Source organism: Takifugu flavidus, chromosome 5, assembly GCF_003711565.1.
Source record: "Takifugu flavidus isolate HTHZ2018 chromosome 5, ASM371156v2, whole genome shotgun sequence".
NCBI classification, from domain to species: domain Eukaryota; kingdom Metazoa; phylum Chordata; class Actinopteri; order Tetraodontiformes; family Tetraodontidae; genus Takifugu; species Takifugu flavidus.
The window spans coordinates 7,986,904-8,009,451 of record NC_079524.1 but is presented as its reverse complement, the minus strand read 5'-3'; the positions used below and the strand labels follow the sequence as shown (position 1 = coordinate 8,009,451).

Here is a 22,548-nt window from a genome sequence, read left to right as displayed (position 1 = left end):
GTAATTTCACCTTTTTAGTCCCTGCAGGCCACAGCGAGATCCAAGATCAGCACGTTTGCAAGGACACACATCGGCCCTGGAAGCTCCTGGACCCAACACATTAATGGCTGATGAGCCCTGATCTAAAACAGGAAATATTCCCTGTTTCATGTCGGTTCTTCTAAAAATTTCCCCCCAAAATGACTCGTGAAAGCTTACCTGCTTCAGTATCAATGTGTCTGCTACAAGGCCCAAACGGAAAAGAAACTTTATTATAAAAATGACCCAACAGTCCAGTCGGAGCGCAGAACAAAAGACTTTGATTTCCAGCTGATATACTTAAAAGCTCCCCAGGAGCGATAATATGGTAGCAGAGCTTTTCCCCCTGCTTGGTACCTCCCACTTCTACATAAATCCCACGTTAAATGGCGATGTAGAAAGAAAATGAAGGGATTTGTAAGTTTCCACCTCACAGACGGCAGGTGAGGTGAGACGAGGGGCGACCGAGTCCATGTTGAGACGGAAAGAGGGGGTGAACACAGCGACTCTGGCCAATCAGCCGCCGTAGCTTATGTCAAAGAACCCTGGAAGACCGTAGCAGGAACCTTCCACCACGTATTCCGCTCACAGGTGTGCGTGGCGGTACTCACGCTGCCTCGTTAATTACAGGAGGAAAGCTTTAAATTACACAAACAATCTGGAGACTGGGCCACCCTAACGCTGGGGGGCCGTCACCACCCCTGACCCCCCGACAGCCTGTGTCAGGGTTAGGGTTACAACCTGTGATCAAGAATAGAAGTAATCGAAATCCTAGTTTGCACGTATAACCAAACACATGTGTGTGTGTCCTGTGTGTGTGCGTGTGTGTGTGTGGGGGGGGGGGGGGGGGGGGGGGTCCTCTACTTTACATTATAATTAGGCTGTGATAATTACATGTGACTCAGTTTTGAGATGTAGCAGCAGCAGAATTTCCACTGACTGCGTGCACATATGGTCATCTCAGATCTGAGGAGGAGTGTCTGTTGTTGATGCTGTTTGCTGAGGCCTAACAAGAGTTAAGACTATGTTACGCTAATACGGAAGACATTTACTTTGACTATTTGGGCTCCTTAATGCACATATAAACCCTCGACGGAATCACCAAAACTGGAGCTTTTCTCGAGTCCCGCCGAGTTGGTTCGAGGTTCCACCTGGCCTAAATTGAAATCTTAAAAAAATAAAATCAAAGGCTCCATTCCAAAGACGCAGACGCGTGGGCAAATGGTTGCGGCTAAGGGGCAGCAGTGAATTCTGAAACAAATCGCTTTTGCTGAACGGGCAGAAGAACCGAGGCGGGTACGGAGTGTTGACCACGTCGTGGACCAGGGAGCAGCCTCCGCCCGACTCTGGCGCTCCGTTATTAAGAGGCTGCCCCAGCTTTGGCCCGGCTGCGGACCACATTCACTTTCATGCTGCTCAGCCACCCATTGCTGCAAGCCCTCATCTATCCATCCCTGCATCCCTCCTCCCGTCCTCCCTCTTTCTTCCCTGTCCACTTCTTGCCTCATACCACACATCTCTCCCCAGCGCCCTCCTCTCCTCCCCTCTGATCCATCTCCACCGACCTCACGGCCATTAGATGGTTTCATGATGAGGGAGAGACTGGGAAGAACTCATGCATCAGACACTAAACTAAACAAATAAAACATGGCAATTTTGAACAACTAACCAGGACTAATCTCCCTGGTGAGACTACCTGGAGAATGGCCGAGCCCTCGGCATCAGAGAGCCTAGTCTGAAGACGATGAAACACGAGCAAACGCTTCAATTAAGGAAAATCTGCATGACTGAGCTTCCTGTACATCAGTTCAGGGTCAGGAGGCATTCTTTATTTTGCAGAAAGATTTTAGGGTCCTATAACTGGTTGCCATTTCTCAATGAGGGTAGAAGCTTTTCCAGACAATCGATCCCGTTTTTGTTTACACGTCCCAACCAGGCGGCCTGCAGGGTGGTTGGGTTCAAACAGACGCAAGCCTGTGGATGTAGGTGAAATATGGCCGACCGGATAGAAATCTGGTGATTTCTTCAGTGATTTAGACCTTCTGTTCTCACAGGTGTCAACTTGATTTAAACGCCTTTTGATAAAGAGGAGCTGCAGGAAGGAGACGACGCCCTTTTACAGGCACGCGCCTGTTTTACAGCAGCCGTTTGGACGAGATCGTGCAGGCGGATCAAAGATGCCAGTGAGAGAAAAGCAGCACAGCCGTAGTTTAATGTTAACTTAATGGTTCAGCTTGGGCCCCGTTTGCAAGAGCACGTTTTAGGATGAAACCGGTAAAATTTAGACGGAAACGGCCATTCCTGTCCCGGATAAATCGCCGTGTTGATGTAAACAAACAGCACAATCAGGTAGCGAATGGCGTTTCTGTGGCGCGGCTGTCTGAGCGCGCTGCAGTGTACGGTAATACTCTCAGTCACAGCGGAGGACGTCTGATACGGAAGGACTTTTGATTAGGAGGGTCCAGCCGCTTTAGAACAATCCTCTCCTAGTTTACCCCCAACACAACCATTGCTAATATACTGCATTTATCTGTGCGTCATTGAAGGTCCAAATACTCGATTCCCATCGAGTTTGAGAGCCGTCAGACGGGTCCAGCATAACCAAGAGGGCCAACAGAGACAAGAGGGCCAGTGGGGCAACCAAAGCAGAGCACAAAGTCTTTTGCCCCCTCCAAAGCCTGTGGAAACAGTTTCTCTCGTCCTCTTTGTTTAGGATTAGAGACTTTTCCCCTCAGACGTCTGCAGAGATGGAATTTGACTTGAATGTCCAGGAACACCTCTTGTCAACAGAATGTTGGATTGATATGGAACAGATGGTCACCGGGTCATTTGCACACCTCAGGGCTGAATAACAAACTTGGCTGCCATTCGTTTGTGTTTTCTTGTACCACCGTAACCAGACGTTAGACCGTGGTGCTTTAGATGGAGACGCTCCACACAAACATGGGAATGCTGTTTTATTCATAGTGTTTTGACTGTGCGTTGTTGCAGCAACAGTAAATATCACATAGGTTATCACAAAGGCTGCTAAAGAGTCACAGCTTAACAAAAACGTTTGCAGGGTTGTGTTTAGTGTACTCTCTATTTATAAACCATATTAATGGCAAGAGGATTTCCATATTTTCTATCTGTGGTTTTAGAAAAACAGTCAGACTAGACACAACAACCTTCACACGTGTTCCTGTAGTCAAGCCAATGACAACATTTCCTGCTAATGCAACTACGTGCATATAAAACACACAATCGGTGGCGTCTCTTTGAATGAGTGCAGGTGGTGCATTCAGGGACCTCTACTGTGTCACATATAGTGGCAGTTTTAGCACCAATCTTAGAGAGTCTTTCGATGACATGTGTGTATTCATGAAGAGTCCATAAATAAAAAGCCATTCAACCAACAGGCTGCCATGTTGAAGAGCCTGTCAGCTGTAAAATAAAAACTGGGTCCATTGCAGTTGTTGTTTGTTTTCCCTCCAATTTCACAGAAGCCGTATTGGTCATTTCCTTTTCCAGGGAGCTTTAAATATCCACAACAACATTGCTCAGATTATTCTTTGACTGCTGCTGCCAAAGAACAATATAATCATGAACAAAACCATCAAGAGCTGAATTAATCATCCTTTTCTGTCATCTGATGTTGCTTGAAAAGAGAATGTTGGATAGTTGAGGCGTAGCCATAGATCCATTTACACCAGGTGTCCCAACATGACGCCTGACAAGCAGATGTTTAGTGTTTGAATGGTACTTCAAGCTCATGATGCTACTGTGGCCTAATGGAGTCCCTCCTCAAGCATTTGAAATCTCCATACTGGATCTTTGCTGTTCTTATGCAGAGATTTTCTTAAGTCTGTTCACTTGGATAAATAAATCAATGCAAAAACCTACCACCGTCCCTTCAGCAGTGCTAGAGAACCTTTTGCTGCTGTTCTTTAACATCCCCCAACGTGCTCACAAAAATAGAAACACCCAAAAACATGCATCTGATACAACAATCTTACACATTAGACCTTTAAATCCAAGAACATTCATCAGTAATCAGGTTTCTGCACATATAAAAATGCCCATGTTTCATTTAAATCTCCATGCTCTATTATTTTTATGAGGTATCCAGATCCCGATGAAGGTAAATTTTGATTTAAAATCTAACCTCCAGTCAGAGCAGCTGCTGGAGTTAACACCACGCTATATTGTGTCTTGTCCAGGTGCCTCAGTGCACCGTGAGGTCACTCAGTCTGCACGTTTCTTTTCCATCAATTCACGCACTGTTCTAACCCTTCTCCTCTCTCTGTAATTTAAAATGTCAATACCCATTAAAGCAAAAGAGGGGGGGGCAAAAAGAGTCCTGCTTGAGCCTCTGGCAATGCAGGAGCCCTCCTGGATTTTACCCAGCTGGATTATTCTGCTTAAAATTTACATTCGCTAATATTTGTCCTGCTTTTTCAGGGCAGTGCACCACTTCTGCCGTCTCTCCAAGGGGTTCAGCACCTGCCTGCATACGAGCAAACGCACGCCATCACAGACACAAATGCACTTGGATGTAGGACCCATTTCTGCTTCGGTCGGCTCACAGGTGTGGCGCTACAATGCTCAAAATAGAGCGAACACAGAATAAAATACAGAAATGTTCAACTCAAATAGTTTGACTAATCCTACTGGGGTGAGTGAGGCGAAGAGCTGTGTGTACAGGGATGAATATGCAATTTATATCGAGCAGTGACATCATGGATCCAACCAGGAGCTCAGCAGCTGGAACAAAGGAGGCAATAGCACACGCAGGTGATCAATGGCCTGAATTGGCAATTTGTTGTGCATCATGAGGTGATGAAGAGGGAAAATTCCGCCCCAAAGACCTGGCCTGGGGAGGCTGGGATACCTGCTGCACTACATTTCCGTCCCCGTTTCACTCGGGTGGTTTCTTAGCAGGTTTTTACAGCCCTGTTCCGACTGTTTCTCATCCTCGGCCGTCAAAGCAGCAAAAATAACGAGGGAGGAAACGCGTCACCAAAAATGAAACAAAAGATGATCCGAATGAAGAGCAGCCGTCTGCCTCCCGATGCGTCGAGTTTCACGCGGGTTGAAAGATGTCGAACCACCTCTAAATTCAACGATAAAGCCGTCTGAGGGAGAGCCGTGAGTAATAATTCTAAACGCTGGTGCTCGCTGAGGGTTCTAATAGAGTGTTCATACGCAGTTCCAATCTCATCATCTCTGCTTGCCTCCTTACCTCACGTGTCTTCTCGCCCCAGGCCAGAGAGGTGAGTTTGGTACCGAGCCGACCTTCTGAATCACAAGAGGAGGAAATCCAAGCCAGCCAAAACAAACTGCAGGACAAGCTGGTAGCAAGAGGGGAGAAATTGTGTACTCATAATTTGCTTATGGTTTGCAAATTAGGGCTTGCTTTTGCTCCTAGCGCTCCTCTGCATCTGTCTTCTCCTCTCCATTCTTCTTACCTTCCCTCCCCCTTGATGCTCTGCTCCCTTTCCTTTCTTGTTGCGAGGAAAGTAGCTATTAAGTCCTTGAATATGAGGCAGTGAGGGTATCAAGCGCTCACGTAAATTATACCAATATTTGCGTCTGGGCTTCAGTGCAGAAACGGGCCAAACACTTACCCAAACCCATTTCAATTTCAGCCGCCGTATAATTGTCAATTCAACCAGGAGTGCAAATTCCATCAGCGCTCCCATCAATCCCGACTCCGACTTTGAAATCCGATCCGCTCTCTGTCCTCTGTCTTTGCCGCATGACTTGTTTCAGAGTGACGGAGCGGAGTGGTGCCTCTCACATCACGCCGGCCTCTGTGGCTGCTCCTCAGGTTGAGGAAAGAACCGTTTCTCTGGGCTCGCGGCTCCGAGGAAACATCGTCTACATGTTCTCCTTCAGTTGGCGAAAACGCTTTCTTGCCCAGTTTCCTGCCCAGAAATTCTGTTGTAGTTTGTTGGACAATGTTTAAATATTAATTGTTTTTGTCTTCGCCAGAACAGCAACTCAGCTTATTTTCCTCCCAGTTCTCAGCACCATCTCGTACAACAATATCCGCTGCTGTTATTTTCTGACAAATCATGTTTGAGGCAACAAAAATTCATTAACCAGGATCGATTTGTTTGTTAAACAGTGGGCATGTTTGCTGGGAAACAGGAATCTAAGAACCAAGGGGGAAAAAACCTGCTCAAACCTGCTCAATGTTGTTATTGTTTTGCAACACAATGTTGCACGTCTCTAATTCTTTCCTGCCATTTTGGGTCATTTCCTGCTTTCCTGTCTTACACCACGTCTACACTAAATGCGTGCGGGTGGCTCCTCGATGCCAGGTGGCGCCCTCTGAGGCAGGAAGTGAAGCAGGAAGTGCTGCGAGAGTTTGGGAGCAAGCATCAATCACAGGCCCGGTGGGCAGGAGACGGCTGCGGTTAATGTTGGACTACCAGCTGAAAGAGGCCGAGCTGCTTGAAAATGACCGTATTCCACATCAGATCGACCCGAAGACTGTTTACAACTGTCATATGTGGGCCTCAGACAGGACAGCTGGGGGGCAGATAATGGACCTGTTCCATTGTCAGCATTGGCGTTGCTGTAATTTGATGTTAATTCAGCACAATTACGGCGCAGCGTCGAAACGACGTGATGAATTCAATTGTAACACGTCAGAGGAGGTTCTGTGAGGGTCTGTGAGGGTCTCGGCTGAAAGGAAACTGGAACCTGCCCCCAAAATCAAAATTCTAAAGTGACAAGACGACGAAGCAACTGCAAACTGAACAAAAACAAACCAAAACACTTTCTGCCGACGGGAAATTGTCGCACCGTGGAATTTTGCTCCCCCCCCAGTGTTGGTTTAATGAGCATTAACGCCCTCCAAATCTATCAAATCCCACCAGGGATTGATACAACATCCAACCGACACCAAAGGATAATACGGACCGACTCAAGGCTGGTTTATGTCATTTGTGCCACATGGATCAGTCAAATAAGCCAAAAACAGTGATGAGGTGAAACCAGAGCAAGTTAATCAAACAGAACTATGGATTCCAAAGTGGAATTGAGTTGATAACATATTTATTATGCAACCATTTAGCATTTGTCTGAGTCTAAACTCACTAACAACAACACGGACGTCCTGGGGAAGCTAGCCAATAAAATGTGGAGTCTAAGGAGTGTGTGTGTGTGTGGGGGGGGGGGGGGGGGGGGAGTGAAAACTTTAGGAGTCTGCTCATCCTTCAAAAGTGCAATAAATGCGCGTCAGGATGGGCAATCGATCAAAACACTATAGCACAAGAAAAGCACACAGCGATGGAAACGCGGCATCTCCTGCAGCTCTGGTGCCCAAAGTTCACTTACATCTTCCTGCAAACAGGTTGGTCACAAAGTGAGAGAAAGAAAAAAGAATCCGTAAATCTTATGATTCCGTCCATGTCAGCCGGCTTCAAAACGACAGCATTCCAAAAAAAATCCTTCTAACTGTGCAAATGGGTCCTAAGAACAGTTATGGTGGTGGTATTTATGCCGGCTTTGGGAGCACAGAGGATGGATGGAGGCCTTTGATTTATGCGGCAGCAGCAGAGGCGTTCCTCGGGAGGACGGGGGAGGCGGCTGGCTGCGTCCCGCCTGTCGGGCTGCTTTCATCATCACCAGCAGCGAGCTGGTGGGGCTTAAACCTGCCGCCCGAACAGCCGGAGGGAAGGAGACGTAGCAGAGGACGGTTTGGAGGTCGCTGAGAGACGGCTGTAAACACGCAACAGGCGCCATCGGTCCAACCCTGATCCGGTCCTCGGCACACAGAGCTGCAGGCCCTTCAGCCAAACAGCAGGTCCTTAATTGAAGCACGCAGGAAGCAGAGAACATCCCGACTGTGTCGTGCCGCACACCTCTGCTGTCGCCATGGAACGTTCCCCTCACTCAGCTTTAGGACCAAAGGCGTCGAGTGGGACCTTGTAGACATGAGCAGCAGCCTGATCTACACATGGGTGAAATCCGGAGGTGGGGGGGGGACAGGTGAAGGCGAGGAGACAGATGGGATGGTGGGAAGGAGATGGTCAGGTGAGGATGAGCTGGGGAGGCTTAAATGGTGGGAGGGAAAAGACATGGCAAAGGAAGCCGGAATGAACGAGGAGAGCAAACCTTTGCTGGGATTTTTCTTCCCCTCTCAGTGTCATTTGCGGCCTCCGTCATCCTTCCTTCCTCTTTTTGATTCTTTTCTCGTCTCTCCTCTGCTCGTTTATTCCCCTCTCCCAGCTGTCTTCTTCCGGACCACCCCCTCTCTTTGAAGACCCCATGTTCAGCATCATGTTGTGTTTTTCCTGCCAGGCATTTTCATTCTTCTGAAATTCAGCTGAATATTTTAGCTGCTCTTTGAGCTCCCTCAGATAAACACAGAAACCGTCCTCCACTGTCCCCAAACTCCTCTCCCTTCCTTAATATTCTGGCAAATTAAGCACTTTTACTCCCATTTTATTTATTTCTTTTATTACAAGCTGGAATTTACAATATTCTCCTGTTTTTACGTGAATTTAAATTAAAATATATCGTACAATAGCGCTTATTTTTGTAAAAATGCGATATGCATCAACATAGAGTTTAACACACAAAGGAACCAGTGGAACAAATACGAAAACCAAAAAATTACAGCTAAAAATCAAGAAGCACAGATGTGTGATGAAAGTGGAATCAGGAGGCACTTTCACAATAAAAGAATGGAACCTCGAGAAACACGTTTAAACAAGCAAAACAAAGACATGGAGGGAGAAAACATGGGGAAATGAGGAAGGGGAGGTTTAAAATGTCAGGAAATTGAAGTAAATCTATCAAAAACAAGCATCTGGACCCAGTGAGGTTCTGGCCAGTAGAGAAGAACCAAAACAGAGAAATCAGACGTCGGGCACGTCGAAATCTGAAGGGAAGAAAAAACTATTATCCAAGTCAAGAAATGAAGGTTTTTGGACCAAAAATGAAACAATTTGTGTCCCTGCTCCAAAACCTGAGACAGAATTTTCTTTTTTCTTTTGCTCAAATTGATCAATAAACGGTCTCTCAAGTGAAGTTTCATGGCGACCCAGTGCTCTCTGGTGAACAAGCCTAAAAAGCTCAGCACTAGTAGAAACCGTTTGGATCCTTGAGTTAATGGCTGTTAAAAGCCGTCAGGAGGCGCGTGTGAGTGCCGCTGCAGTCCTGTTGGAGGTGTGGGAGAGAATTACCTGGATAAAAAATAAAACACACTCAGACTCTTCCAGTTTGACCAACTCAAGGGTGAAAACACTTCTGAGCCATGTCACATTTCATCAGAAAATGTGCCGTAACCTTGGGTTTCCAGCCACTCCACATGCTTCTTTGCACATTAAAGTTAAATTAATGGTGTAAAAGGGGGGTTTCCAGCTCACCTCGAGGATATTCGCTGAGGGGGGCCGCAGCATAGTTGGGATGGGGGGGGGTGATGAACGTCAGGCTCTGAGGACAAACGTTGTGTTGTTTGTGTTTAAACTGTCTGTTTAAACACAAAGTCACCCAAACTTAGTCAGAATTTGGACATCATTTTGCTCTCGCATCTCAACACAATCAGGGCCGCACGTTCAGACGCAAAACTACAGTAGACTGATTAAAACGACAAGTTAAAGAAGCGGTGTGGTGTGATTTATTTTAACGGTTATGTAACCGTTTGGCTTCTAAAATTGAAATGAGTGGGTAGTCACACAGGAGACTGTGGTTCCGCGTACAGCCGAGAGCCCACCTGCACAACACTTTAGCCGTGTGTAGAAAAGAACATCTAGGTTGATTATAGCAGCCTCACCTCGACCTGCAGATACGCATTCAAACATTACCACGAGGGTGATGAGCTGCAGCGGAGGTGTGTGTGTGTGTGTGTGTGTGTGTGCGTCTGAAATAGAAGCTCATTCTTCAGGAAACATCGAGCGAACACACGTGATAATGATGAGAACAAAGGTTGGTGAGAGGCCACGTCGGCTAGCAGGGAACGTTCTCGCTAACGTTCCCGACAGGTTCTGTTCATGTTTCAAAGGAAATATTTTCATCTAACGTTCGAAGAACATTATAATGGAGGTGAGTACTTCAAGTAATGTTGCTGTATTGATAAATGGTAACAAGATGTTAGCAAAACATTTTAGACACAAGGTTCTGGAGGAGGTTTTGGGAAAGGGAGAGGGTGAGGGTGAAGCTGAGGGGGAGGGGGAAGGATATTGTCAGAGAATCATTTAAAAATACTTTCCAATCTTCATCAAGGCCTCTGAGTGCGTCATGTTATGTTAATCATCTGTACAATGTTATATGACGATAAAGGAGCAGTCTTGAAGCACATTAACGTCTTTCTGTCATTCATAAACAAGGAAGAACATTTGGTTCTAAGGACAGAGGTTAGTATTTAAACGCTACAATGTTCAGCTGAAATAAAATGAAACCAGTAGTTCTCTGAGCTCCCCAATAAAAACAACAACTGAAATAAGGGACCGATGTTCGCTGCATTTTCCACAGAGTCACATGAAACCAAACGCCTCCTTTTATGTGAATGTATAGAGCACAAAGCTGAGAGCTTTAACAACCTGAGAAACTAAACTAATCTCATCAATATGTGAACCAAATCAGCTGCACAGAGGAACCGTGTCATTATATGACTCAGCCACTTGAGTATCATATACACAGTAATAGTATAATAATTACTAATCATTTCATCTTTAGTGCTATTTTTCTCTGAATCTACTTCATGTCGTATCTGCTGACGCACACACATGCACGTACATACATGCATTTGCTCTGTCTCTATGTATATATATATTTTATTTAATTCAAAACTGTTCAAACTCCATAACATGTTTTCAGCAGGCTCGTTCTCCAGTTCCAATAAGAAGTGAATTCTCAGTGATCCTCGTGACCAGTGGCGAGTCAGGGAACTTTAATCTTGAAATTGATTTGCAATGTCATAATACGTCACTGTTTAAATATTTAAATTTAATGTTATACCAGAAGATTTGAAGTTTTTATCCAGCCCTTAAGAATTCGATTCGCATGTATTCTGGGGACATTAAAAACTGTCAGCTGTAAAATATATTCAGAAAAAAATTGTAGGCTGGGACAGATTTAACAGTGAGCAACCTGGCTGAGTGAAATATCAAAATAAAATGCTATAATACACGAGGTTCTCATCATCTGCTCTCTTTGTGCTGCAGCCCTGACTGAAGCCGAGCGAGGTTTCAACCCCAGAACCGCCTGTAGCGACCCAAGTAGTTTGCATCACAAGCTAATGTTAGCATGAACACACGCATGGAAGATGATTTAGTGTGGAAGGAAAATGGAGGGCAACACAACAAATGGCACACAAGTGTAACTTGAGGGCGGGGCCTGGTAATCACAGGTGACTAAAGGAAGTGATGTCACACAAGACCAGAGTAAAAAAAAATGGTTATTTGGTCTCTGGAGGTCTGAGACTGGTACCATGAGCCAGAGGATGCTAAAGCTAATGCGGACAATAATGCTGGTTATATAATGCACACAACCTCCTTTGCACACATATACATATAATTCATTTAAAGTTATAACCACTGCCCTCTACTGGTTGAAACCCAGCTACTGCGGTTTCCTTCTGCTATTGGTCACACATGTGGGGGGCCATCCTGAATCCACGTGATGTTTTGACAAACATGCAGGGGACGCTGATGTTTCCTGCTGCTCCAACAGACTCCCTCCACTGATACAGGAGAGTCTGCAGCAGTCGCTCATGGCCGCTCATGCCTGTTAGCTCTGGCTGCCAGCTGGCTCTTCCTGATTCTCGGAGCGCCGGCCGCTCTTCCGTGCAGCCCGGCTGTTGGTGGTTCCCCTCCCTCCCGTGCAGGGGGAAGGAAGCGGTGATTGTTCCGCCGCATTTTTAAAGTCTGCTCTGAGGGAACCAGCAGGCTGAGATGGGTGAAGCAACCGTAGCTGCAGCCGCGGCTGGTACAAAATCTGAAAATCAAAGATGGTCTTGAACTACAACAGAGAGCATTAATATCGGAATATCAAAAAGACCACACAAGCACAGAGAGACGTCCACGCACAAGAGACCTCCTCTGATTTCCACACATCAAACAATCCCAAGAGCCTGCAGAGGCACTCATCTTAAGGTGGGTCCATATCTGTGTCTGCGCCTGTGTGCTGTGCCAATGCATGCGTGTGTGTGTGTGTGTGTGTGTGTGTGCGAGCAGGAGAAGGTCGGTGCAGGTGTGCAGGATTTTCTCATATCTCTGTTCAGCCTGCGGATGTTTCTTCCTTCTGAGGCCCATAAAAATATAGGACCATCATCTTTTACGTTTCTTCGGATCCCAGCCCTCGTTGCTCGGGAATTTAATAGGACGAAGATAACAAATGTATTCATAGTTGTTTCAAGTGAGTGGTAGAAAGGAGCGATTATCCCCTAGATGGTCAGGTCAATGGGACATTGTTGCAACACCACGGGCCAAAGCGATGAATTCATACTTACAGCCCGTTTACCACCACAACAACCTGCTTTTGTTCTCAGAACTAAAGTATTCCGACAGAAGGTTGAACCTCCTGCAGTTCCCCTGCCGCGCCACTAGTTGGTGTTGTGTTTCCTGTGATGCGCCATCGTGGGATCCATCTTCAGCGGAGCGCAGCAGAGGTTTACCACGTTCACCTGTTGTGGTGGAGTGACATCACCAATGGCTTCTAATTAAAGATGTGTTTGTTTGTTTGTTTGTTTGTTTGTCTCCTCAGAGATTCAGAGATTCGTATTTGTTGGTGTCCACGACGTTGGACGGACACGACAAATTGTGGCCATTTTTTTGTTTGGTGATCTGATCTGTGGCCTCAGGCTCCATCTGACTTTGTGTTACAATGACACCACACACACACATACAAACACGCAGACGTGCACGCACACACACACACACGCGCGCGCGCACACACACACACACACACACACTGTATACAGCATAATCTGAAATAGCAGAAGCCATATGGAAGGTTTCTGGCCTGCATAATTGGCTTAAAAAAGAAACAGGGATTTTTGATTTGTGTGTGTGTGGGCGTGCGTGCGTGCGCACGCGTGCGTGCGTGCGTGATGCCTCTTCATCTCTGTGTTTTTCGTGTCTGTGCTCTGCGGCTGCAGCAGCTCTGTCAGGGGACCAAAGCAGTGACAGCAGGCTCATTTGCTGCATGATTATCGACTGGGTTGTTGCAACTTGGAGGATAAGCCGCCTACGTGCACACACACACACACACACACACACACACACACACACACACACACACACATACACACACATACACACAGACACACACATGCTTGTGAGTGCAGTGCCCTCACACACAAAAAACATCCAAGCAGAGGTTTTAGTGTCTTGTGTGAAGTAAATGAGTAGAAATACTTTATACTCAATGATGATGATGATGATGATGATGAGGAGGAGGAGGAGGAGGAGGAGGAGGGGGGGGGGGGGGGGTTGTCCTGCTACAGGTTGGTCACCATCCATCTCCGTCTTTCCCAGTAAACCCAGCATCACTGGAGCCACCTCTCAGGTCACCACTGGAACTCTCCCATTCTGTCCATCCTGAATTCTACTGGACACAAACGGCCACAGGAGTCCGATATTATGAGTCATGTCAGATTTTACAGAACCTTTCTTTCTTTTTTTTTAAGTCAGCTTGTGAAGCCTTTTCTCCAGGCCAGACGTCTTTGCATCACATTTGGCCTCCTTCGAACTCCCTCTACGTTTCAGAAAATGTCAAACTTCAGCAAAAGTTCTGCAAATCCCGTCAAAAGATCATGAAATCTAATCAGGGAGAAGAAAAAACGCACCGCAGAATTGAAAACGAAGCAATTCCATCTGCGAGATCTTCTGAGGAGGGCGACATTAATCTGAACTGAGTGTTTGAGCTGAAAATAATTCCTTTGATTCCTTCATTGCGCTGGGATCTTCCAGCTGTCGTTTTGGTGGATTTTATTGGCGTGAACTTCCTTAATGAGGTCCGAAAACTTTCCTCCTGTGTGGGGAATCGCTGGACTGTGATTGGACCAGGTCTCCTGGAAGGAATTCTGTGTGTTGTTCCTGCTGATGGAAGCATTCAGGCTGGAAATCAGGCGGTTCTTCAGAGTTGATGGATCCTCTTGTATTTCTCATTTGTCCATTTATCACGATCCTAATGAAGAAATGATGACTGGTAATCAATAAAAAAGGCATCTGCCACGCCCCTTTGGTAAATAAACATCACGGGCACCTGAACTCAGGTGTTTGAGCTGCAGGAGGAGAAATGACGGAAGCAAGGAAAGAACATGACCTCCAAATGAAGCTGTTTCATCTGCGATTTCCTCTGACAAACCATAAATGGCACATTATGTTTATTATTTCGAGCCCCGGTGGGGGGGGGCACAGGGATGCTGAGTGGGCTGCCTGAGAGCGCGGTGGCTAACAGTATCGTCAACATGATAATACACAACCATCTGCCTCCTGTAGGAGCGCGGGCTAAGTTTGGCCTGTGTGTCCACACAGTCGTCCAGTGGCACAAAAAGGAGGACGGGGGGGGACACAAAATGGGCAACACGGGCACGGACAACACAGAACTCTGCCAACTGTTACACCGAGTGCCTGGTCCAGGCACACACACTCTCCCACACACACTCCCACACACACACACAAATCCATTCTAAAAATGTCATCTGAAATCCGTTATTCATGCCTTCGTATCTGCGAAGACAGCAGAGCAGCGTGGAGTCAAACGGCGCCTGTGTAGAAAAGCCGACCCATATTATGACATTTTTAGTGTGTGTGTGGGGGGGGGGGGGGACTCTGCAGGCTGACAGGCCCAGAAACTGTGCATCACCGTGAAAATGGTGACGCAGAAACTGCACATATTTCAAACCGAGTGCTGTCGAGGATTGTTCAGTCCAGAACCCTCCTCCATCCATCCATGGGCGTGAATAGAGCCAGGAGTTCATCCTGGACCGGTCACCACCACAGAAGCCACCAAGCTGGACCCGAACCCAGAGCCTCCCCGCTGTGCCCGACCAGCACCGGTACACCGGCAGCGGCCCTGCCGAGGTTCTGCTGCGGGTTTGAAGGAAACCGCAGGACGGAGAAGTTGGTGTGTTGGTTGAGCGAAGCCTTCAGCCGGTTGCCATTGGCAGCGGCGAGGATAATTACGGACGTGCTGGAAGTATCCGCGCTACGATCAACGCCGCGGTTCAGACAGATCAAAAAATAGACCAGTGGGGTTATAAGAGAAGAATGGACAGATCAGGCAGCTGCGCCGCCTGTCACATTCAATCAGCACAGCTTTAAAATGACAAAGCCCGTCAGACCCCCCCCCCCCCCACACACACACACACACACACACACACACACACACACACGCACACACACATACACCCTCCAACCCTTCTTGAACTGGCATCTGAGGCGGGTGTTGCATATTTGAGCAGGTACTGGACGCTCCATTCAGGGGTTCAGATCTGTGGACGCTTGACGCCAATCGTGCACATTTTATGCATCTGGTGACAAAAATAGTGTAAACTAAGATGGGAGCTGGTTCCAATAATCACCCTCTGCTCAGATGTGCGTCTCCTCCGATCAGGCAGATATTCAAATCCCTCCCCGATTGATCGACCGCGAGCGCGGAAGAGCCAAGATTATTCATGTGGGCTGCAAACATCTCACACTCCACAACGAGCACGTTGAGGGCCATCATTCTCACTTCCCCCCGCGTCCCCTGTGCACGGCGGGAAGGCGAACCGTGCCAAGAGCGTGCAGATGGGCATCTCCCCCTGACGGAAAGAAAATGGCTCCTGAAATCCGGAGGGCCGATCAGCCGACATCAGATTGTGAGGGCGAAAATGGGTAAATAAAGCACAGCGACAAGTGGAACCTGAGGATCATAAATGCGTCACGAGGAAAGGAAACACTCAAATGTGTTCCTCACTTGTGCCCGCGTGTGAAAGGGTTTTTGTGAGGGTGTGTTTATGTATTTCCGTCAGCAAGATTAAGGAAAAGCATCCACGGTTGTTAAACAAAGAGGCTGCTGGCAGCTCCGCGCAGCGCTGCCGGGAGATGCCTTCGTGTATTTAAGGCTACAAATTTGCTCCCTGGAGCTGTTGAGCAGTACGGGGAATCTCTTCTGGATCCTCCCAAACTGTTCCGTCAGGATTTAGCTGCGACGCAGCGCTTCACGCAGCACCGTTCCAACATCCATGAAATTACCTGATTAATATTCCCACTTCCATGGAAACACCAAAATGCTGCTCAGGTGTGTGTAAGCTTCTCCGGGGTGACTTTCTGTCCTTCTATAATCTTCTTTATCCTGTGCATCATCAGGAGCCTGGTCCTGCTCGAGGTTTCTGCCTGTTAAAGGTTGCTTTATCTGCCACTCTTGCTAGATTGGGTTCTCTTTCCCCCTGAATTCTGATGTCCCGGGACCTTATTTCACATGACCGCGGAGGACACCGTGGTCACCCTGCCGGCCCGCCGCCACCCAACGCTGAATTGGACCAGACGCAGCGTTTTCTTTGTGTCGGCAGATCAGTTATTTGATTTGGCGCTCGACTTTATCAGACTGCCTTTAAAAAGAGCCGTGGAGCTAATTATACCCCACCGCACAAGAGATAATCACAGACCTGCCGTCTCCAGGTTGATGCCTGTTTCAAAGACGCGCAATCAGGAGCGTGTTTACCGACGTGCTGACCTTCTGTCGCATCAATTACTGCGAATCAGGATCAAAAGGCCTCTGATACGCCGCGCCAGCCCGTCAGAACCTCGGCAGAACACTAATTGAGTCCAAAAATGAGGAGTGTGAGCAGGTTCCCCCCTCAGGGGTAAACACTCCAAGTCTACATCCCACACAGACTCATTCACATGTAATTGATTTTTTTTTTCTTTCGTACTTTATGTTCGCTGCCAAATGAAAACTTGGGCAAACGGTTTGGAGGCTAATATCAAACGAAGGAAAACATCACCTGCAGATGTGTGCGAGTGCTTTTAAGTTTCGCAACCATTAAGATTGGTTTTATTTTGGAGGCTCCGCGACTTCGCATCAACAAGCGTTCTCCACACTTCCTGGATGTATTTGCATTTATTACTGACAGCAGGGACGCGACCAACCAAAAGCTTCTGATGGAACAACAACGAGCGTGACAAGAATGACAAAAATAAATAAAATTAAAAAAACAACCATAAAAACCCCAGAGACACTTTCAGCACGGAACCAGCTGGACCGGTTCATGTGGGATGAACTTTCCGTCATGAATCCGTCCCCTCTGACGCAGCAGAGTCACCACTTCAACACGAACTATTTAAACACAGGAGAACGATTCGGACGCGATTGGGTCGAGTTTACACCTCACCACCGTTAACAAACATATTAATCTGTGCACAAACATACATTCCAACCATTCGTGAAATAAACAAAAGAAACAACGCTAGTATGTTTTTAAAAAGCTAGCATGGTGCGATGGCTGATTTAGCTCCAACATTATGATCGTCTCATTTCCATCCCTCTTATTTATTAGTCTCCAGATACTTTTAAAAATATAAATAAGGCAAGTAAACAACAATAAATAACCAGACAAAAATGTCATCTTCCCCTAGCGGCGCTCCGGGAGACGCCGTTTCAGGACTGAATGCATCGAGGGTTTTTTGAGAACTCAGTGCGGCATCACAAGTCAACTGAGGTTTCCTGCTCCTTAAACGTGACGCGATCAGCGGACGGCTTTCGCCTCGGATGAATTCAGCTCTGAAAGGAAGTCAAAGCAAAAAAACCTGAGTGGGCAGTGCAAACAAGGCCGAATATTCCCTTATGAAATTTCACATGGTGTCAAGCAAATTATGATGCGTGCAATGAGGAGGGATGCAAATAGCAGCTCTGGAGAGGTCAGCCCGGCGTTACCCGTCGCCTGTAAACAAACCGAGCGGGGGATGATAAGTTCACTTTGCAGCTTTGGTTCCTGATCCGGATCCTTACTGGTGGCTGTTTACCCTACCGGGAAGTTAATTGCATTCGCCAGGTGTAAAATTATTCCAGCATTAGCCGCTGGAATAAAAATCAGCGGTGCTGCAGGTCCCGACGCCCTGGGCTCAAAGCCTCTGTGTCTGTGACAGAAACCCTGCGTGACAGCGCCGGGCTGAGGGGAGATAACGGGCCGAATGAGAGGAGAGCTGGGCCGCTACCGAGCATGCACGTGTGCAGAGGGGGGAGGGGGAGAGAGGCGGTAAATGGACAGCGGCCGCCATCTCGCCGCCTCCCCTCTGCCAGGTGCTGCGTGGAGGCCGACAAGGTCGCACGCCAGCAGCTGTGGCGCTCCTGGCCCCCGTGCTCGGCGACTCTCTTCCATCACCCGTTGACATTAAAAGATTTGTTTAAAGCTTACAGGGAAATAAAGAGCTTTGCCACAATTTAGTCCAGCCCTGACGAAAATCAACACATCCGCCGGCGGCGGCGGCGGCGGTGATGCAGTTCGCTCGCTCAGGGACGTAAAACAGGGAAAGATTTGTCACTCCTTAAACTGTGACGCGTTTAGTTTCTGGGGTTTTGTTCAGTTCGTGGCATTCTGAGTGGGCGTAAATGTCACACTAAGAGATTGTGTCCTACTGTTGAATAACAAGAGCAGGGCTCCAGCGGCGCCGCCCGGCCAGAAGGATCGCTGATTCAGAGATTAACACGTTACGGATGAGACGGGGAGGTTCAAGGACTGGGTATCAATATAAAAAACATGGCTGATGCATGGGCTAATGTGCTCCTGTTTTAGAGTTTGGGAACGGCTGCGTGTAATATTTACTCTGCAATTGTTCTAATCCCATTTTCTCTTTGGAACCCTAACAATGAATATTGACACTGTCATTTAGCAAAGCACCAGTAAGTTTCACAGTTCAATACCCAGCCCTTAAGAGGATTTGAAGGGCTTCATTCCAAAACAAGATATCTGTGTTTTTCTCCATTTTTTTGGGGGGAGGAACAAACACACACACACACACACACACACACACACACAGCTGTCATTGCTTGATCTAAATCTTCCGCTCAATCTCATTTTTCTGATGAGTTTGTGATTTTGTTAGCATTGGGGTTCAGAAGCACCGCTCGCTTTGATGCCATCGCCACGTTTTGTTGGTCTTCAACTGCCAGATGTCTCATTTTTGGAATGAAATTCTTCAATGCAGCTTCTGTCGTGTTCGAAAACATACGGTTACACATCAACTGAGTCTTGTTCACTGTGTGTTATATGCCTAAAATATCAAAAGTTGCAGCGCCACTGAACGCACGTTAAATCCTTTTTCATGCTTCTCGTACATCTGCTGGTCCAGATGTGGGCCGGTGGTCACAGGACCAGCAGGAGCCCGTTCTTTAACGTGTCTGAGGAGCAGCAGAAAGGGTCGTGACGTTGGCGTCCATCGATCTGTCCACATTTCGAAGAACGCCGGGATGTTTGGCAACGTGAGGAAATATTCACACCACTGGAAATGTCAGTCAGTCCCATAGTTCCTCTCCAGCAAATCACAGACAAATGCAAATATGCGGAAATAAAATAAAAACAAAACAACCTGATTTTACCAAAAATAAACAATCTCCAACAATGCCGCCTCGTTTCTTTGTTCAGCTGTGATGGCCTGTAATGTGCACAGGCTGAGAAGCAGAGTGCACTGCTCTAGCGGGCATTTAGGTCTGTGTGTGCTTGTGTGTTTGCATGTGTGTGTGTGTTTGAGGTTGAGTCTGCACTTGTGTGTCTGTAGGCGTAAGCACATCTACACTGTCAGCATGACACAGTGTGGGAGTTCTGACAGACGAGTGCCTTTCCACTCTCACAGTCTGACGTGCGTGCATGTGTGTGCGCGCGTGTGTGTGTGTGCGCATGTGTGTGTGCGCATGTGTGTGTGTTTTCAAACAAACTGTTAGCAAGAGGTTGTTCAGGATTACAACAACTGTGATTACAACCACGTATGTTTGACGATTGGGGAGACAAGAAGCAGCAGGTTGTATGCGAACTCGCTGAAGTCCGCCAACATGGCCGCCTGTGCTTGAGACCAGGTCGATGGTCCGCACCCCCCCCCCCCCCCCCTCAACTGTCTCGCTGCGTCAGGGCGAGAAGCTCAGAGGTGTGCAGGGAATGTTGGAGGAAGACGTTTTTACGACTGTAGCTATGCAGGGACAGGGGGCCCCGGGGCGGCTGGCCTAACCGACCAGGGAATATGGAGGACGAGGAGGAGGAAGAGGAGGCCGGGGAAGGGGTGACGGGTGGGGGGGAGGCCTGGGCGGATGATGAGACGCTCGGCGAGGGGCTCCCTCGACTCGCGAGGCTGTGGAGACTCGAGGAAGAGCCGGTACCGACGGCGCGAGGGATATGGCTGGGGGGGTGGTGTTCACCCGCTGCTCTCCTTACCCCACCTGACAAACTCTTTCCGCCTCCCCCTGCTTGAGTTAAGGACTCCGAGGACGATGACACCCCCTCAGGCTGCCGGGGGGAGAGGGATGGAGTTGCGGCGTGATTAGCAGCACTTGAAGTGGCCGGGCATTGATTTGACATTTGAAGCTGGGCTGAAGTTGCAGATGAGGCTTGAGCGGGAGAGGGCTGGTTGGAGGGGGGGGGTGCCAGATTGGTAGCAGGGAAGTGAGCAGCAGACTGTGCCAAGGCCCCCTGGCAGCGCCGCTCCTCTCTGGCAGCGTGTCGTTCGGAGGCAGGAGGGCGTCCGTGCAGAGGCAGATAGTGGTGGGGGGGCTGCTGGTTAGAGAGGTCCCCTCCGAGTGCTGCTCCCACGCCCCGCGCCCCCCTTCGGTCCCTTGGAGCCAGGCTGCTGCTGCTGCCTGGTCCTGACGACCTGCCTGGATGATTGGTCTGAAAAAGAAACACAAAGAAAATGGGGGGGGGGGGGCAGAGAGAGGTTAACCAGCATTCATCACTTATCATTAGAGTGTGTGAGACAGACACGAAAACATCAAGACAAATGGAGCAGGAGCCAGAACCAGCGCCGCTGTTCACCATGGATTGTTAATAGGGTGACATTTGGAAAACCAACTCTCTGAGCTCCTGCAGCTTGTTCTAATTGTTTCTAAACCAACCGGAACCCTGCTCACTAAAGAAAACACACACACACACACACATCCATGCACGCACTTACCCACAGACAAGTTAACATGGGCATGTATGGATATGTGCTCATGCACAAATCCCCACTCACCAAGCAGTATGATCTTAATGACACTCTCTCTCAATGACACAAGCACACACACATGCACACACGCTCGCACACACGCACACAATAGGGAAGATGGCACATAAAGCTAGATGGCAGAAACTGGAGCCACCTGTTCTCTTTCACACTCCAGTGCACCTCCTTATGCAACCTATTTCATGACTGTCCCCAGTCTCCCTTGCTCTGCGCCCCACACACACACACACACACACACACACACACACACACACACACACACACACACACACAATAGCGCACCGGAACCAACAGCTCGATATTCGTTAAAGCGCCAAAATCTCTTCCGACACAGAACCTCGTGGGAAAGTAACCCACCAGAATAAGCCCAGGCGACGCGTGCATTTCCTCGTCCACATACACGACGTGTGCGTTTCTCTTGTGTTTCCATTCGCGTGAGCGTGAATCGTATCTCGTGTGTTTGCACTTGCAAATTAACGTTGAGGGTAATTATGGCGGCGCGGCTGTTACAGGAAGTTGGGTGTGAGCTGCAGAAATGTAATTAGGCAGAACAGCGCTAACCGAGTAAGTACAGTAGAACAGTGGTGATGCTAATTCCAAAACACTTTCTGCTCATGATCTAATACTGTCACCTGGAATTAAATTACAGGCGGTAAGAGATAAAGTAAATGGGGAGATCACAGACACTTGAATTTAAAAGGACGGTTATTAAAGAACCGTAAGCTGTGATGTATGATAAGGCCCAATTCTCTCGAGGCTCAAGCACATGAACACACACACGCATGCGTGCACACAAAGTCCTCAAACGTCCTTCCAATGGGGATCAATATGGTACCGTACTAGTTTGAATTTCCTGCTTCTAAAGGCCAACAAAGACAGGCAGGGTGCTTATTTTCCTTGCCTGGTCACCATGTACCACTGTCCTATTTCCAATGTCGACACGCGTCGACACCCCGGAAAATCAACCGTTTTACCTCCCTCACTCGCTGAATTGGCCCTGATGCTATTGAGTGGTGTCCTTTATCTGCCTCCACGACGGAGCGTGTGGTACCGGGAGATGGTGTGTGTCGCTGCTTTCACTGTCACCTCCGCAGTTCAATACTAGCGTTGGGTTTTTGCTGCTACGTTGGCTTTACCAAACACATTAATCGGACCGACGCGTGATCGGGAGAAAGGAACTTTGTACAAAATGGGAAGACACGAGACCCAGACGTTTTGCGTGAAATATATCCTCCCAACATATGAAAGGATTCTATGAGGATTTGGCAGTGAAAGTGTCCTAATCTGGTGAGCAGGATTAAATATGTTCTATAGATCTGATGAGTCTTGCGGGCCCTAGCAGTAAACGTAACGGTGATCATGTAAAATCATGGAACAATCGCAGGTCATTCATTCA

The 22,548-nt window shown here is 47.9% G+C and overlaps 1 protein-coding gene and 2 long non-coding RNA genes across 3 annotated transcripts in view; 1 reads left to right on the top strand and 2 right to left on the bottom strand.

Annotated features, from left to right (window-relative positions):
- Window positions 1-9,905: 9,905 nt before the first annotated feature.
- On the top strand, window positions 9,906-11,214 carry LOC130526576 (uncharacterized). The gene is made up of 2 exons (XR_008950794.1): window positions 9,906-10,056; window positions 11,178-11,214. It is a non-coding gene; the product is annotated as an uncharacterized LOC130526576 (long non-coding RNA).
- LOC130526575 (uncharacterized) lies at window positions 10,887-15,294 on the bottom strand. Its single transcript, XR_008950793.1, has 2 exons — window positions 13,802-15,294; window positions 10,887-13,560 (listed from the first exon to the last, which is right to left on the bottom strand). It is a non-coding gene; the product is annotated as an uncharacterized LOC130526575 (long non-coding RNA).
- Window positions 15,295-17,045: 1,751 nt separating this feature from the next.
- The window catches only part of ccser1 (coiled-coil serine-rich protein 1), a 72,030-nt gene continuing 66,527 nt past the window's right edge, over window positions 17,046-22,548 (bottom strand). Inside the window, 1 exon segment of the mRNA XM_057034360.1 lies at window positions 17,046-20,818. Within this exon segment, the coding sequence (XP_056890340.1) occupies window positions 20,045-20,818 (774 nt within the window). The 3' untranslated portion in view covers window positions 17,046-20,044.